Source organism: Durio zibethinus, chromosome 3 (genome assembly GCF_047325235.1).
Source record: "Durio zibethinus cultivar Kanyao isolate XHJ-2024 chromosome 3, ASM4732523v1, whole genome shotgun sequence".
In the NCBI taxonomy this organism is placed as follows: Eukaryota; Viridiplantae; Streptophyta; class Magnoliopsida; order Malvales; family Malvaceae; genus Durio; species Durio zibethinus.
Genome location: NC_143164.1, coordinates 3,913,708 through 3,930,199, shown reverse-complemented (window position 1 = coordinate 3,930,199; position 16,492 = coordinate 3,913,708). Strand labels below are relative to the sequence as shown.

Sequence of the window (16,492 nt, the reverse complement as noted above, 5' to 3'; positions counted from 1 at the left end):
ATAAATTCACTATTTTATAATATTAAAATGACCCAATTTTTTTTTTGTTTTGTTCATAAGAAGACAAACGATTGTACAAAAAAAAAAAAAAAAAAGATAATGAAATTAAAATCCCCGTTCACATATCTTTCTTAAAGCCTCTTAACTATTAAGTCAATAGGTGAAAGACAATGACCCAAATCTTTTACTATTATTTAATTGATCTTTTGTTAACATATCCTTACATGCAATGCTGATTGAGATACTCCATTCATCAAAACATGGTTAAAGAAAGACAAGAATGATGATATGGAGATTGTTATATAGGTTGATTTTGATGGTAAATATATAATATATACACTCCCGCCGTCTCATTTTCTTTGTTATGTTGTTTATTTCTCAATAAATTGCAAAATAAACATGATGTAATTAACAAGATTATTCACTTGAAGGCGAAAACTACAGATCAATATTCCTGACTTGAAATGCAAGAGAATGTTCTTGAGCAGGCAGGAAAACTGAGATATAAATAAAAAAAAGGGTCCAGACAATTTGGAAATGCTGTAAGAAATCATCAAGAAATGCTAAAGACAAGATTTTCTACAAACCAACCGACTTAAAAATGACTATACCAAGTCCAACCCCCTAACGTTTGGAATACTGTGGAGCTTTACGAGCCTTCTTGAGCCCAACTTTCTTCCTCTCCACGACCCTGGAATCCCTTGTCAAAAGCCCTTCTTTCTTCAACGGGCTTCTATGGTCCGCACTCACCTTCAGCAATGCACGAGCAACGCCGAGGGAGATTGCCTGAGCCTGTCCTGAAAGGCCACCCCCATGAGCTTTCACAAATACATCGTAACTGCTTTCATATCCCAATGTCACCAATGGAACTTTTATATATTGCAGCCATAACGGATTCCCTTGAAGATACTCCTGCATCGAAAAGGCAATGCTAACCAGACTTCTTAGGTTGTCTTTGGGTCTTAACTTTTCTACCTGTTTGTTTTTTTCCTTTTGGTTCTAGGACTTGATTTTGCCCAAATATTAACACAGACAAATCATCAAACATCTGAAAGACAACTGATTAATTGCTATTACGTAACGCTAAAGTCTAGAAATTAACACGTAAACATAACCCAGAAACCGAAGAGTTCAAAGTCACCTTGGCGTCACGGTAGTTGATGATAAATTTTCCGGTGCCTTCCTGGAGAACCACGCGAGCAATGGCGCATTTCCTGCGGCCCGTCCCTATAATAGTCTGAGCCGCGAAACCACCCGGGAGCCTGGATTTAACGTACTTTTTGAGGTTCTCTACCGGCTCCGATTCGGCAGGGGCTGCCACGGTGGCGGCGATGGAGAAGGAACGGGAAGTTTTGAAGAGAGAAATGGGGAAGGATTTCGGTGGTTGGGGAAATGAAATACTGTTTGGATTCCTGGATATTTGAGAGGAAAATGATAGAGAAGAAAGGGATGATGTAAGGGAAGATACAGAAAGAGCCATTTTTTCTCTTAATTTTAATGGGAAATGGATTGTGATTAGAAATTTGGTGGTCTTTTTGTGAAAGAGTCGAGAGAGCAGCTGAGACTGGGAGAGGATAACGAGAATGAAAAGACGATAGCACCCTAAGCACGTAAATGCTAATACGACGTCGTATTGTTTGTGCAATAATAATGCAACGTTGAACTTTCGAAGTATCGAGTTTTTGAAATGCGTACAACGAAAATGAAACATAGATTACAGTTTTCATCTTCAAAGCAGGAAAGCATGGATTTCTTACTTGTAAACGTGATTAATAAGTATATAGTAGTGGGGAGTTGATTTCAGCTTGCCAGAGAAAAACAGGGGGCATGCATTGATGCCATATCCATGGCTGTTTCCAAGAATTGACAGCAGTCGAGCCCGATAAAAAGTTGAAACAATGTCATTTTCCAATTACTTATCCTAAAGGATATGCACTTAACATTCAACTCAATCCTGAATGCGAAAATTTGAACTATTCAGCTTGGTGGAGATGAATTCAATCACAAATGGTCATGTCAGCATTTTGAGCTGCTTCTGCTAATTTGTGGAAACCTACAAGTATAACCAACTAGTCAATTTTTGCTAACACATTGCCTTCGAAGTTCTCGTAAATGCTTAACAAAATGATCCCCATGAACAAGCGATAATTTCCGGACCCTAAGTACAATCAATGCCCTCCAGTTAATCCTCCCCATCTCTTGACACGGCTCTCTGCTTCTTCAGCCTGCATATGAGAACACTTCTGATTCAGATTTGCTTTGAATTGAACAAGTTAAATGGATTAGTTTTTTAAAGCATGATTTAGGGTAGGAACAGAGAGTACTGAAGGGCATGGATACTAAATTCCTTGTTCAGAAGTAATAATAAAGATAAATGAAGAGTGGGATATCGAAATCAAATCTTCCCACTATTACATTCTTTAGCATTTGAGATTGCAAAATTAACAGGAAGGATTGACTTGTAAACTATTTATCAACAAGTTATCACTTGTCAGGAACCTTGGGAGAATAGGCACAGTAAAGTTACAATAACCCCAGAACCAAATGTGAACCCAAGGAGTATGCCAGCCGGTAATCCAACAATATAGTAACACCCAGTATTGATGTATGCAACAAGAGATTGCCATCCAGCTCCAACAGCAACACCTGGAGGAATCAAATTGTGTAGGAAAAAGAAAAAGAATTGACAAAAGAGTAACTTCAATCAGCCGGTAAAGTCTAGCTTAATTCAGTGTTTCCTCAAACTTCTATTTCTTGTACTTACCAGATAAGACCGGTTGGAGGCTGTTTAAGAGTACAGTAAACCCCAACAACATAGCTAGCTTGGTAGTTTCTTCGGCAACAGCAATACTGTTGGTGAAGAGGTAAGGGAAGTAATCTTCCGTGTTGAATAGCACAATCATGCAAACAACAACCCCTATGCCCACAGATGTGATTGAAACAACTAGCACAGAAAATTTTCCAAGCCTAGCGTTCCCAGCTCCAAGTTCATTTGATACTCTCGCACTAATAATCAGACAAATGGAATTTGGGTATAGTGTGAACTAAGCCGACAAAGTTTCGGCAAGCCATTGGTACCCATCTAATTTACTGTACAATTGCGAGACCAATTTAACATAGCAAAAGCCCATTTAAGGCCCATAAATAGATATAGAACTACCTAGACCCAAATTACCCATAAAATTATACCTGTCATTTTTTCATTCATAGCCCTGTTAGCTACTAATGATTTTGATTGATATTGTCGTGGAAGCAGCTCATGCTTGAAATGTAGAAGAGAGAAATTCACAGAGCAGGCACATATCTCAATATCTCTTCTCCAGGTATTGCCGTATTGGAACCCTCTCGCCAGGCCCGCCCACATTACCGTATGGTTGGGTTGGGAGACCTCAATTACAGGCTTCAAAGGCATCAATGCACACCCCCTGAAACTTAATACAAAGAAACCTCCACAGAGTCGGTCAATCTTACCATTTTCTCAATGTATCTTTCATTAGTTTTCATCATAGCCCAAATACCTGAACTTTTCTGTTTACTTGTTGCTGTTGCAGCTGCTTACAATCAAAGATCAACTCCTTTAGGAGGCCGAAATTGTGAGGGAACACTCAAATTCAAACCAACGTATGATATAGGAAGTAGCAACTACGATCACATTCTATCCTTCGAAAGGATCGATGTGCAATATTATCTTCAAACAACGGATTCTCTGTTTTGTAAAATATCTTGCTAATATAATTCTGCATGAATTTTTCTCTCCTCTCTCTAGTTTTCTTGTAACTTTGACAGGTAGGAGTTCCATCATGGACTGATCGAATCTTGTTCAAGATAGAAGATCCTGACAAAATCAGTGCAAGTTTGCACTGTTACGATAACATTTATAGTTCTGACCATAAGCCAGTGAGAGCCCTCTTTGCTTCAAAGTTGGCTAATACTAGTAGTTTCACAGGCCACAGTTAAGTGCCAATCGGGGGGAAAAAGAAAGCCCTTGTACTTCTATTTGCTCCTTTATATTTGCCCCAATATTACTTCACAGGAAACTATTTCTGTTCTCTTTCTTCCCCAAGCTTAGACAATTGACCCATTTGATCATTTTTTTTCTTGAATTTAGGATGACATTAAAGACAATGGAAGAAAACTGATGAATGTGTAATTTGTCTGCGTATATGTTTTTCAGTTCAAGCTTTCATATCCAGCTCTCGATTTCATGGCCTGAACGAGGTGACTCAGCCCACAATTCAAGGATATGTTGGTCAATTTAATATGACGATCCATGAAGGCTTCAATCTTTTCATATAACGCGTTTACAATTGACAAGCTATAACGAGAAATTATAAGTTAAGAAACCAAAACTTTGGTTCACACTTGGGAAGTGGTCAACTACTGGAATTGATCCTAGAAGGCAGCTTAAACTTCTTCCATCCCTATGTGGAACCTACGGTTTGGACATTTCACAATCGTTTCACATGTAAACTTCAACCCAAATCAAACAAAAAAAAAAAAAAAGGAGATTGGCACCAAAGCCATATTTGTTGACATTGACTTGTTGACAACTACCGCTTACTCCAACAAAAATGTGGTGTTCTTCGTTTAATTCACTAGTCTAGATTAACCTTAATCTTTTTTTAATGTAATTTCCATTTACTTTATTTAAATTAGAATTTGCAGTCACAAATTTTTTATAAAGAACAAATATCACTAATTTAATCATTGCTCATTTAAGCTAAATTTGCATCTATTTATCACTATTAAACCCGAAGGTTGATTGTTTAGCCAAATCTAGATGCTGCCAATGCATATTAATCAGCAGCAATCACAAATTTATACCCACTCTCGGGTTATTAATTATCCATTCTGGAAAAAGAAAATGCAATGACAGAGAAAGACAGAAAGAGAGAGAAACAATGATGAGTCTTTAGATATGCTTTTTTAACCTTTTTGCAAGTTAGTGGGATTGGAATCTTTACCAAAAAGTCTATTCTTTTTCTCTTTTTAAAAGGTGAAATGCCCAATTGGGTTTGATGAATCCTCGTCAATCCCTTTGTGGTTATGACAAAAAATCTTCAATTTTGCACGGTTTTTTCATGTTTGACTTTGAATTTGCGTACAATTGAAGAACACCTCTTTTCTTAACTTATTTGTCTTCCATCCCCTGCCATGTTAAATGATGTCATAAACAAAATTCCTTAACTCTTTTTTTTAGGGTTTTGGGCATGGTAGATTCTTCTTTGGAGCCAAAGAAACAAAGGGTGTCCATATTCTTCCTTGTTCTTTGCATTCTTGAATAGATTATTCATTTTCATACACAAAAGAGAAAGACTGAAAGAGAAAGGAAAAAAAAAAAAGAAAGAGAAAGGGAATATCCAGCTTTTTAGGACTGAAAATTTGCAGCTGTTTTGGTTAATTTTGAGATCTCATCTGATTAGGTCTCTTCTGCATTGTTCTTCCACCCTTGCTGCAGGTTATTGATTTGTTTGAGGTGAGTCATTTCTCCTCTTGTTTGATTCTTTACCTTTTGTTCTTTAAGGACCTGCATTTCAGTCATTATATGTCATGAATTCTATGGGCATCCTGAGCTGGCAAGAATCTGTGTTTTTTTTTTTTTTATCTCATTCTCTTTCTTTTTTTCATCTCTCTTGATATTCACTTGGTATGGCGAGAAATTTGATGCTTTTCACTTATTTTTAGCTTAAGCATTCTGGGGTAGCACAACGCCAGGTGGGTGATTTGGATTGCTATTTGTTTATCCTGGTTTGACTTGCTTGCATTGATGACAAATGCAGCTGAAATGATGTAATCTATTTAGGCAATTGAGATATGCTGCCAATTGTCTATGAAACCCTGTTATTAAATATAAAATAGTTTATCTGCCTAGCTTATAGGAATCCTTCTAGCTCAATAAAATGACAATTACTGGCATTTTCTCCCATTATCTTATTTGCTGTGTTTTAATAATCTTCTATATTAGAATATTGAAGCTTCTGTCAAGCTGTGTTCATTTATGATGTTTTGCGTAAAAGTGTACATTTCTTTCCTTTATCTAAGCATAAATTGCATAACTTCCTTCATTTTGGTTTATTATTTAAATTTACTGTCCTTTTTTTTAGAAAAGTTATTTTGCAATATTTGTGGACTGTGTGTTTATTTGCTTGGTTTTATGTTCTATTTGCAGGCAGAAACCTTATCGGTTTTCAGCAGATAACATTTTGCATTATGGATTGGATTAAAAAAATGTTTAAAGGCCGTGCCCATAAATTTTCAGAGGGACATTATGATGGACATTATGCAGAGGATCCTCAATTTTATGCACCTTCTGTCACAAGGGTATTTATATCTGTTACTGTCTATCCATTACACTTTCTGTGTTGCTATTTCTATGTTCTCAGCTTTTTTGATGATTTTATCCCATCCTACTTCCTTTAATGCTCTACTGGGACATACGTACAGGTCATATAAGTTAATGGCTTTCGCTAGGTTGTGTAGTAGACATGTTAAACAAATTAGATTATGAAGCATGGGTTGCATCAAAGGATCCTTTCTTACACAAATAAGTCAATTGGAATATTTGAGTTAGTTTTATTAGCTTCTATATGTTGTCTATGTTATATCTTGGTCTCAACCTGGAATGTAGGATGCGTGGCAGGAGCAGGAGAATGAAGAGATAGATCGCGTTATTGCCCTATCCCTTCTAGGGGAAAGTCAAAAGGGGAGAAAAGTAATAGGTCAGTAGCATGTCTACCCAATGTTATCGTGAATGTTCTTGTCAGCTGTACTCTATGATATCAGCCAATTACTTGCCAATGAAATGTTCTCTCTTCCCTACTTATCCTTATAATCTAACATGCTATAATTTGAATTACTAAGTTTCTCAAATTATTGGGTAGATGATGAATCTCAACTAGAGGAAGATGAGCAACTTGCGAGAGCTATACAAGAAAGCTTGAACTTTGAACCTCCATCCCGATATGAAAATGCAAATACATATCAACCTATAGAAGTTCATTTTCCAATGGGATACAGGTATATTAATATGCCATTAGCTGCAATAACTATTTCATACCAGCTCATTTAATCAGGTTAAATATGGATTTATCTTTGATCTTTTTTCCTGAAAATGTATGCTAAAAATGGCTTTCCTTGGCATAAATTGTGCTGCATTTCATTCAAACATCTGTTATTATAGCTTAGAGTCAAGATCATTTTTGCTCCCGTGACCAAATTATACTTTTTCGTAGGATTTGTGCTGGTTGCAATACTGAGATTGTTCATGGAAGATTTCTAAATTGCCTCAATGCATTTTGGCATCCAGAATGTTTCTGTTGCCATGCTTGCAACCTCCCAATTTCTGATTATGAGGTACAAACTTATGTTTAGTAGACTATCAATGTTGCCACCTATTGTGCCTTCACCTGATGTTTGATTGACGAATAAGCTAATTTAGACTTTCTTATGCAGTTCTGTATGTCTGGGAATTACTGTTATCATAAATCTTGCTACAAGGAGCACTACCATCCAAAGTGTGATGTCTGCAACCACTTTGTAAGCTTTTTTCTTGCATGAGGCTTATGTTCTATTTATTATAAATTTGGGTTCTTTGTAATTTATTCAATGCATAAATGTTTAAGGCAAGTTTATTTATGATTTTCTGTTAGTGCATTTATATATATTTAACGAACTTATAGTAATACCAAATCTCAAGCTTGTTTTTTATGTTTTCCAGTTTTTCTTACCTAATAATGAATTCCAAGTGCTAAATAAACCTAAAACCTGAAAGTCATATTAGTACATACGAATGTCATGTACGAGAGTCTTATGAAGATATGATGCCATGAAGCGTAGTTTGTAGTTGATGTCCTTGGATGCATTCCATGAAGCGTAGTTTGTAGTTGATGTCCTTGGATGCATTTCCAAGTTTTAATGATGGAAAGTAGCGGAAGGGAACTTGGAATTCCAAAAGAAACCATTGGATATGGGAAACCTGTATGTGCATATCATGTTCATATCTTCTATTGTATACTGTTTTAAGTAGTTTTGAAACAGAAGAAAGTAAATCTATTGTTCTTTTGCACTTTCACTCATTGCCAGTTGGTGTTGTCTTTTGGGATATATACTTTTGACAGATTCCAACAAACCCTGGTGGTCTTATTGAATATAGGGCACATCCTTTTTGGATCCAGAAGTATTGCCCTTCTCATGAACATGATGGTACTCCACGATGCTGCAGCTGCGAGCGAATGGAGGTGAGTATGATGAAATGCACACATCTTTCTAAGTGCATTCAGGTTTCCAAAGTAAAATGTTGACTATTTCTGAATAAGAGAAAAGGACGAAAGCTTGACATTTTGCTCATAATTTACAGCCACAAGGCATGGGATATATTGCCCTTAATGATGGACGGAAGCTCTGCCTAGAGTGTCTGGACTCTGCGGTTATGGATACCAAGGAATGCCAACCTCTTTATCTGGATATACAAGAATTTTATGAAGGTTTAAATATGAAAGTGGAGCAGCAAGTTCCGTTACTTCTGGTTGAAAGACAAGCTTTGAATGAAGCCAGAGAGGGAGAAAAGAATGTAAGGGCAAAAGTGCTGAAATATTGACATCAAATATAATTTCTAGGACTGTTCTCCTTAGTTATTTCAGATGTTTGGCGAAATATCTGTTTTCAGTCTTGTCTGACTGCTATTGGAGCACCATTGTCATAATTCTGCTTCTAAATGTCATGGAAATACTTGCAAGCAATTGTTCTTTCTTCTTTATATTCTATGATTGCATTCTAAAATTTGTCTTGGTCAGGGTCATTATCATATGCCAGAGACTAGAGGACTCTGCCTTTCCGAGGAACAAACTGTCAGCACTGTAAGAATATTTGAAATTCTCTTTTGCTTTAATGTTTGATAACTTGAAAATTTGCATCAGTAGTGTTTATATTGCTCAAAGATTTATACTATCTTCAACCTGAAATCATCAGATTCTAAGACAACCAAGATTTGGGACAGGAAATCGAGCCATGGACATGATAACAGAACCCTACAAATTGACACGTCGATGTGAGGTGGCCGCGATTCTCATTTTATATGGCCTGCCAAGGTATTGTGTTATTTGCCACAGTTTCTAATTTCTAAAAACCTTGGTGCCCTTTCTGCGAACCTTGCATATTTGTAGCCCGATGATGCTAACGTTGATGTTGCTTTTAATACTGCAAGTTTAAGTAATGTTGATGTATTTGATGCAAAATTGATAATTTTCTATCATGCAGGTTACTGACTGGGACAATCTTAGCCCATGAGATGATGCATGCATGGATGCGACTTCAAGGTGCTTTCTGTTTCCATCATAATGTGTAGGAAAAAAGTGTTCTTTTTCCCCCATCTGCAGCAAACCGGAGATATTGACACATATGCTACTTGTTTGTTAGGTTTTCGGACTCTTAGTCAGGATGTTGAGGAGGGTATTTGTCAGGTATTAGCACACATGTGGTTACATACCCAGCTCGAATCTGCTTCAAGCAGCAATGTTGCATCTGCTTCTAGTAGATTAAAAAAGGGTAAAAGACCTCAATTTGAGAGGAAGCTTGGGGAGTTCTTCAAGCATCAAATTGAATCAGACACTTCCACTGTATATGGAGATGGTTTCAGAGCAGGCCATCAGGCAGTTTATAAATATGGTCTTAGAAGAACCCTTGACCACATTCGGATGACTGGGAGGTTTCCTCACTGAAACCCCAAATTCTCAAACACTTCCCCTTTTCTTTCAAAGAGTTAAACATCGGCCTTTAAACATCGGCCTTTATCTATTACAACCAAAGACCCAACCACACACCATGATGGCATTATCATGTCTCTATAGAGTTAGGTTTCATACGTACTACTAATCTTCATTCCTTGTGGCTGTCAGTGCCATTCTTCATTTTTATATCTTCTTTTTCATGAAATTATTTATTCATTTCATGTATAAGTGCAATAAAAATTTTATTAAGATTTAATTTAAAAAAATAATTTTAACTTTGTCAGCTACGGTGCAACTGTGCCCAAAATCTCAGGTTTAAGGATTCATTAGAATAGACAATGAGATTGGTTCGGTGAGATTAAAAATAAAAGTAAAGGTAATATTTATTATTATAATAGTGATATTAATTACTGTAATGGGAAAATTAAAATCAATGATAAATATATATATTTGAATGTAAATACAACGATGATGTTGAAATGAATTGTGAAAAAAAGATAAATAATGAAATGAATTGTGATAAAAAGATAAATAATCATTAAGGTTAATAAATTAAATTTTATATATAATAAAAATTTTAATTATTTGACATTTATAAAAATAATTTTAAAATATTAAAATTATATTTACGTCAAATAATAAATTTTTTAATAAATAGTTAAAAATTAATAAAATGATAGTAATATATGAAATGATTTTTTAAATATATATAGTGAATTATCAATTTTTTTGATAAAATAGTAATAAAAGGATATTGAGAGGATAACAGAGTCAAAAAGGTTTGGTGGCTTGCCACACCTCTTTCTCACCAGTGAGCAATCGGGCTTTCAGTGGTGCCATGTCAGCACAATCGTGCTATAGCTTTGTTACCCAAACGAAAATTTACAGTACGTTTACATCAAAAAGATACTTCATCGCACCGAACAGTAGACACGATTGAAACCAAATGAACCTAAGTCTTTAAAACTTCAGCAAAGCATGGAAGTGGAAACCGGCATTTCCTGGCTACACAAAGATTATGATTGATGCTCCTATTCCCAGTTATGACCTCGAAATGCGATATTGGATTCTTCTTCGACGGCCAAAAACGCTCATTATTCCATAACTCTGAAACTTAAACCAATGTTCAAGGAATGCGGTTACCAATACGATGTTGATCAAAGGTTCGTGTAAAAATTTGAGATAGAGGAAGCAGAGACGGTGATTGAAGAGATGCAGGAGTTGATGGTTGTAAATGACTATGTGTCATGGGCCGCGGTTCCTAATTCTGAAACTATGCGTCCGTATGATATTAAAACTATTTATAATCGAGTTCAGCCTTTCCTCAAGTCCTTTTTTTTTTTAACAGCTCAAATTCGATCTTTCAAGTCACATACTCAAGAGTCTTTTTTAGCTTTGATTCCGTAGGGTTGTTCATTTTAAATTCTACAGGGAGGAATTCAACTCTCATCGCTCATCAGCTCACAATTTTTAAAGTGGCTCTGAGCACCCATCTATGTCCATAGAGCTTAAGGTTTAGGGCACCGATCCCCGAATTCTCATAGGCGTGTATAGTTTCGATTCGCCTAATATTATTGCTTTTTGTCATGATGAGAACTCAACACGATGCCCACCTATCTCATACGCAAACTCTCATATCAAGATCCCGTAAGCACAACACTTATGCTAATCAGCAACCAACTTAAAGCCTTTAGACTCATTTAATCCCATGAGACTCAGTTCTTAGAGCTTAGGCCCTTAGCCTCAATTTACGCTGTTCGCACGCATGATTGGCACCCAACATCATGCTAATCCCGCAAGAAGACTTGGAGAGCTGCAGCACACCTTTACTGATTGGCCACAAGAGTTTAGCAACATAACTACCTGTTAGCCTGCTCATCCCTCAGGCTTGATGGTGCCCCTCTTATGCAAACACCATCTCATAATCCTTCTGGCTCAATGAGGAGAAATCGAGGGGCATAATGAACTCTATCGCGTAACCTAATGGCTCAACGTGAAGGCATGATGCAAAGACCGTTGACCCCAACCATCCCCGAGTTTACCATGATCCAAGGAGATACCGTGGCACGCTCATAACACAATGCCCGTCCACCTAGACACTACTAATGCCTAGAAGTAACTCACTTCAGACTAACCAGGCCCTTGCTTGCCGTTAGTCAAGGTGGTGGAGAGTTGACACAAAATATCCCCTATAAAGAGCGTAAGAGATTTTTTCAGTTTCCTACCATGAGACATAAGACTATCTGAAATTGTGACACTTTTCTCTCCAGCCATCTTGGGACCTTTCTCCAGCTAACTCATGGCCCCGTAACCTTCTTTTTTGTCACCATAATTCTCTGATTCTACTCGTTGCTCCACTAACTCACTCGAAGGTGCCCGCACATGGTTTTAACTGACAGCACCTGACTGGCTAATTGGCTCCAGGGCACCACACACTGCCTCACACTTACCTGCATATCTTGGAGTTTAGGATTCAGACTATTCACACACAATGTCCACAACATATTCTACTCAAAATGCTCGCACACAGTTTCAACCGATGGTATCTGACTGGCTAACCGGCTTTAAGGTGTTTGACCACTGGCTTGAGCTTACCCGCGTATCTTGCAGTCCAGTGCTCTCACTACCCACACAATATATTATTAACATGTTTCAATGTTTAAACTGCATGCCCGCATCTCTTAGAATAATTTTCCCGCCAGCTTGATCTTAACCGCTGTTCAACTCGGGTTCAATCATGACAAGATCAAGACACACCAAGGCCTGACCGTGACATTACGCTTGTGGTGTGCTGTTAAATGGTTATTGTCAAGTTGGTAAAATGGATGATGCTGCAATGTTCAAAATGGGACTGAAGATGAATTTGTTTGTTTCCAATTCATTGATCGACGGGTATTGTAAGGTTGGTAAAACTCATGAAGCAGAAAGAGTGTTGATGTGTACCGGTGATTGGAATATAAAGCCGGATTCATTTAGTTATAATACTCTTTTGGATGGGTACCGTAGGGCATGCCACATGAGTGAGGCATTCAAGCTTTGTTGAGGAATTGAACCAAGTGTTGTAACTTACAATACCCTTCTCAAGGGTTTATGTCGTGCAGGTGCCTTTAATGATGCTTCGCACCTTGGGCATATGATGCTCAAAAGAGGGTTGATCCCTGATGAGGTCGGTTGTTGTATTATGCTAGGGGTCTTTGTCAAGATGGGAGATGTTGAAAGTGCTTTAGGATTTTGGAAGAAAGTATTTTAGCCAGCGGCTTTTCCAAAAATAGGATTGTTTTTTAATACAATGATTAATGGATTATGTAAGATCGGGAAAATGGATGAAGCAAAACAGACACTTGGCAAAATGAAGGAACTAGGGTGCTTACCAGATGGAATAACATATAGAATCCTGATTGATGGGTATTGTAAATTGGAGAAATCGAAGAAGCTTTTAGCTTAAAAGATAAGATGGAAAGGGAAGCAATTATTCCTACAAGTGAAAGGTAAAATTCTCTTGTTAGAGGAGTTTTCAGGTCTAGAAAACTGAGTAAACTAGAGGATCTTCTTACTGAAATGTGTTCCAGGGGACTAGCCCCCTATATTGTTACTTATGGGCCTCTGATTACCGGTTATTGTGATGTAGGAAACTTGAATAAAGCCTTTAGCATATACTTTGAGATGACTGAGATAGGGTTTGCGCCCAATATAATTATTTGCAGCAAAGTAGCAAGTTGCGTATACAGTCTTGGCAGGATTGATGAGGTAAATATACTGTTGCAGAAGATGGTAGGTACTGATCCTCCCTTAGCTCAGATGGGTTTGGATAGCTTGAAGACTGATGTTAGATGCCTAAACATTCAGAGAATTGCAAGTACTCTTGAGGAAAGTGCCAAAAGTTTTTCTCTGCCCAGCAATGTGGTATATAATATAGCAATTAAAGGAGTATGCAAGTCTGGCAAGGTTGATGATGCGAGGAGATTTCTTTTCAGCTTTGCTGCAACAAGGATTCAATCCAGATAATTTTACATATACCACTTTGATTCATGGGTATTCAGTCTCTGGCAATGTCAATGAAGCATTCAGGTTATGGGGTGAGATGCTGAAAGTGAGTCTTAAGCCAAACATTGCTATCTTGGATAAAAAATAACAGTTGGAAGGTAGAATCACTGTCTATGGAGAACAGCCAAATCATGTGATGGCTGTCTCCAAGTAGTTTAAGGATAAAACCAACACTAGACTCCATTTTGATCATATAGATCCTTTTTAGTGCCAACAAAACCAACTTAAACAAAAAGTTATAGGGCAACTGTGTGCACAAGGGAAGAGAGGATGCACAAAAAGGTGATGCTTCCCTTTTCCAAATGGTAGGGTTCTAAGTTCTAATTGGCGAGTGCTGACAACAGAGAAATGCATACATGATACAACATCATCTAGTATAACTATTATAAGAAAAGGAAAAGATGCAAGAAAAGAAAAAGCCGAATTAGTGAACTAAGGTTTATTGCAGCCACTAAAACACAATGATGCATTTCAACCATTCAGGAGAAAAAAAAAAAAGATTTTCTAACGCATAAACACTAAAGCACGATAGCTGCATTCCATATATTAATGGCAACCTTCAAATGAACAAAAATGAATATTGAAAGTACTATACCATATAGACAATTCTTCAATCACTAAAAAGGAAAAAGAAAATGCACTCTTAGATTCACGGAAAACATTGGATTGACACTCCTAACATAAGCTAGCAATTTAAGCTCTGAATGCAGGACTATTGAAAAATCATAGCAAAGATAACACAAACAATGATAAACAGAAACAGCATTTTCAGATAATGATCCTGCTGTACTTGAGCGGTACGGTGATGATGATAGTGATGGTGATGATGAAATCCATGAGCATGGCCACCGTGATATGAATTTGAAAACCCATATGGAAACCCAGCAGCCGGACCATACATCGCTGCATCAGGAAACCCATGCACCTGAGGGTTAAACAAAGATGGGATAAGACCACCAAAGGCCGCAGACAGTGTGAAATTCCCAAACCTACCCGTTGCCATTGGAGCAAAACCTCCCATTAACCCAAACCCATTTTGGGGAAACTGATTTGGATCTGGTGGAGGAGCCGTTTCAGGCCTCTGTCCGGCTGGACGATTCGGAATACTAACACCCGGGATGGATTTAGACCTAGGATCACTAGATGATTTTCCCCTTCCATACAAAGGAACCAACTTTTCTTCCTCAATAAGGGCCTTACAAACAGGACATTCATGAGAACGGGAATGAATATGCAGCCATTTGTAAAGGCAAGACCAGCAGAAAAGATGACCACATAAAGTGACAATGGGGTCTTGAGCTAAGTCAAAGCAGATATTGCACTCAAAATTACCAGCATCACTGTTGGAATTGTTGCTAGAGCAAGATGGATTCTGGGGCACTGACTCCCCAAACCCACTTGCCATTTCTTAGACTTCGATTCCTATCAAACCAAATTGGAACCAAAATAAAAACCACATATAAAATTCACCAGAAAATTTTAATTCAACGTCAGAATACAAAATAACCATCTTCTTCCTAAAAAATGGCGGAATTGATATAAACATCTAAGCCTCTAAGATTAATATGATTTTGAAAAATTAAATAATCTCTAATCCAAAAAACCCTCATATCTCTTATGAAAATCAGCATCAGTAATTACAAAAAATAAATAAATAATTCAAAACGATTAATCAACGATAAATATTTGAATATCGCATCGGGATTCAACAGTAACATAATTAAATGCAAAAAAAAAAAATCAAAAATTAAAAAATATATATAAAGAGAGAGAAATGGCGAATTACTGACCTTCAAAGAGAAAGATGAGATCGAAGGACCGATCGATTAAGCAACTGACCGATCCAAAAGAGTCAACGAGCGAACATTACAATTCTTTTCCTTCCTATAATAATCCTAGTTCTATGTTTTAGCGCGTGACGTTTCGGTGAGTTTGGGTTTGGAGGAATCTTCTCCCGATGAGGCAGGGACTACACGTGGCGCCAATCTAGTTGTTGCTTTTTCTTGACTTGCTTGAGCTGTTGATGAGATCGCGCTAGTTCTTTGGATTGTCGGTTACTGCGTCAGAATGTGAATGCGTAAAGGGTCCGCGTTGATTTAACTGCTGTCGCTTTGACTTCTTTTTTTTTTGTTTCGAGAAAAAAATAAAAAGCCTTTTTCTTTTTTATTAAGGATAATTTTTAAAAAAAAATTAAATTCAAACATATTACTAAATATAAATGAAATATGATCTAAAATTTGGTACTTGAAAATTTACTTATAACTTTTTTATGGCCCGTGAATTGTAAAATTGCAACTATTGGATCATTGAAATTGAGAATTAATATGAACATATAGGATGCAAATTGATTTGTACTATGACATTATAAACAAAATTAAAAAAATGTTCAAATCATAAAGTATGATAGAGAAGTATATTAATTTATATTTTATATATATTATAGTGAATTATTAATTAACTCAAATTAAATTTTAAAAAATTATTAATTTAAAAAAATTTAGATACGTAATATTTTTTATTTAAGTAAGATATTCTAGATGTGTTGATGTAATACTATTTAATTTTTAATTAAGTTACCTAAATCAATAAATTTTATGCTAATTTTTATTTATTCATGTATTGCTTGTTAGATGCGTAATATTTATTTTATTTTAGCACGACATTCTAGATGTGTTAATGTAATTCTATTTAATTTTTAATTAAGTTACCTAAATCCATATATC

General features: G+C 36.6%; 4 protein-coding genes and 1 pseudogene across 6 annotated transcripts; 2 read left to right on the top strand and 3 right to left on the bottom strand.

Annotated features, from left to right (window-relative positions):
- Positions 1 to 400: 400 nt before the first annotated feature.
- RPS9 (ribosomal protein S9) lies at positions 401 to 1,865 on the bottom strand. Of its 2 annotated transcripts, none has more exons than XM_022916509.2 (2): positions 1,142 to 1,579; positions 401 to 912 (listed from the first exon to the last, which is right to left on the bottom strand). In XM_022916509.2, exons 1-2 carry the CDS (start codon positions 1,478 to 1,480, stop codon positions 625 to 627), a joined length of 627 nt encoding a protein of 208 aa, XP_022772244.2. In that variant the 5' UTR covers positions 1,481 to 1,579; the 3' UTR covers positions 401 to 624. The 2 variants fall into 2 exon arrangements, with proteins under 2 accessions (XP_022772244.2, XP_089614272.1); XM_089758146.1 differs by having other exon boundaries at positions 910 to 1,048; positions 1,142 to 1,865.
- A 185-nt stretch (positions 1,866 to 2,050) lies between these two features.
- Positions 2,051 to 4,846, bottom strand: LOC111299518 (protein DETOXIFICATION 33-like). 2 transcript variants are annotated; one of them, XM_089758148.1, is made up of 3 exons: positions 2,765 to 4,846; positions 2,500 to 2,646; positions 2,051 to 2,225 (listed from the first exon to the last, which is right to left on the bottom strand). In XM_089758148.1, exons 1-3 carry the CDS (start codon positions 2,901 to 2,903, stop codon positions 2,221 to 2,223), a joined length of 291 nt encoding a protein of 96 aa, XP_089614274.1. In that variant the 5' UTR covers positions 2,904 to 4,846; the 3' UTR covers positions 2,051 to 2,220. The 2 variants fall into 2 exon arrangements, with proteins under 2 accessions (XP_089614274.1, XP_089614273.1); XM_089758147.1 differs by having other exon boundaries at positions 2,051 to 2,646.
- A 106-nt stretch (positions 4,847 to 4,952) lies between these two features.
- LOC111314762 (protein DA1-like) lies at positions 4,953 to 10,008 on the top strand. Its single transcript, XM_089758140.1, has 12 exons — positions 4,953 to 5,476; positions 6,170 to 6,321; positions 6,629 to 6,719; positions 6,882 to 7,017; positions 7,233 to 7,353; positions 7,453 to 7,536; positions 8,118 to 8,237; positions 8,357 to 8,569; positions 8,793 to 8,855; positions 8,968 to 9,086; positions 9,256 to 9,314; positions 9,415 to 10,008. Exons 2-12 carry the CDS (start codon positions 6,211 to 6,213, stop codon positions 9,714 to 9,716), a joined length of 1,419 nt encoding a protein of 472 aa, XP_089614266.1. The 5' UTR covers positions 4,953 to 5,476; positions 6,170 to 6,210; the 3' UTR covers positions 9,717 to 10,008.
- A 2,499-nt stretch (positions 10,009 to 12,507) lies between these two features.
- Positions 12,508 to 14,405, top strand: LOC111314621 (uncharacterized; annotated as a pseudogene).
- LOC111314676 (uncharacterized) lies at positions 14,282 to 15,716 on the bottom strand. The gene is made up of 2 exons (XM_022916323.2): positions 15,560 to 15,716; positions 14,282 to 15,191 (listed from the first exon to the last, which is right to left on the bottom strand). Exon 2 carries the CDS (start codon positions 15,172 to 15,174, stop codon positions 14,482 to 14,484), a length of 693 nt encoding a protein of 230 aa, XP_022772058.2. The 5' UTR covers positions 15,175 to 15,191; positions 15,560 to 15,716; the 3' UTR covers positions 14,282 to 14,481.
- Between the last annotated feature and the right edge of the window lie 776 nt (positions 15,717 to 16,492).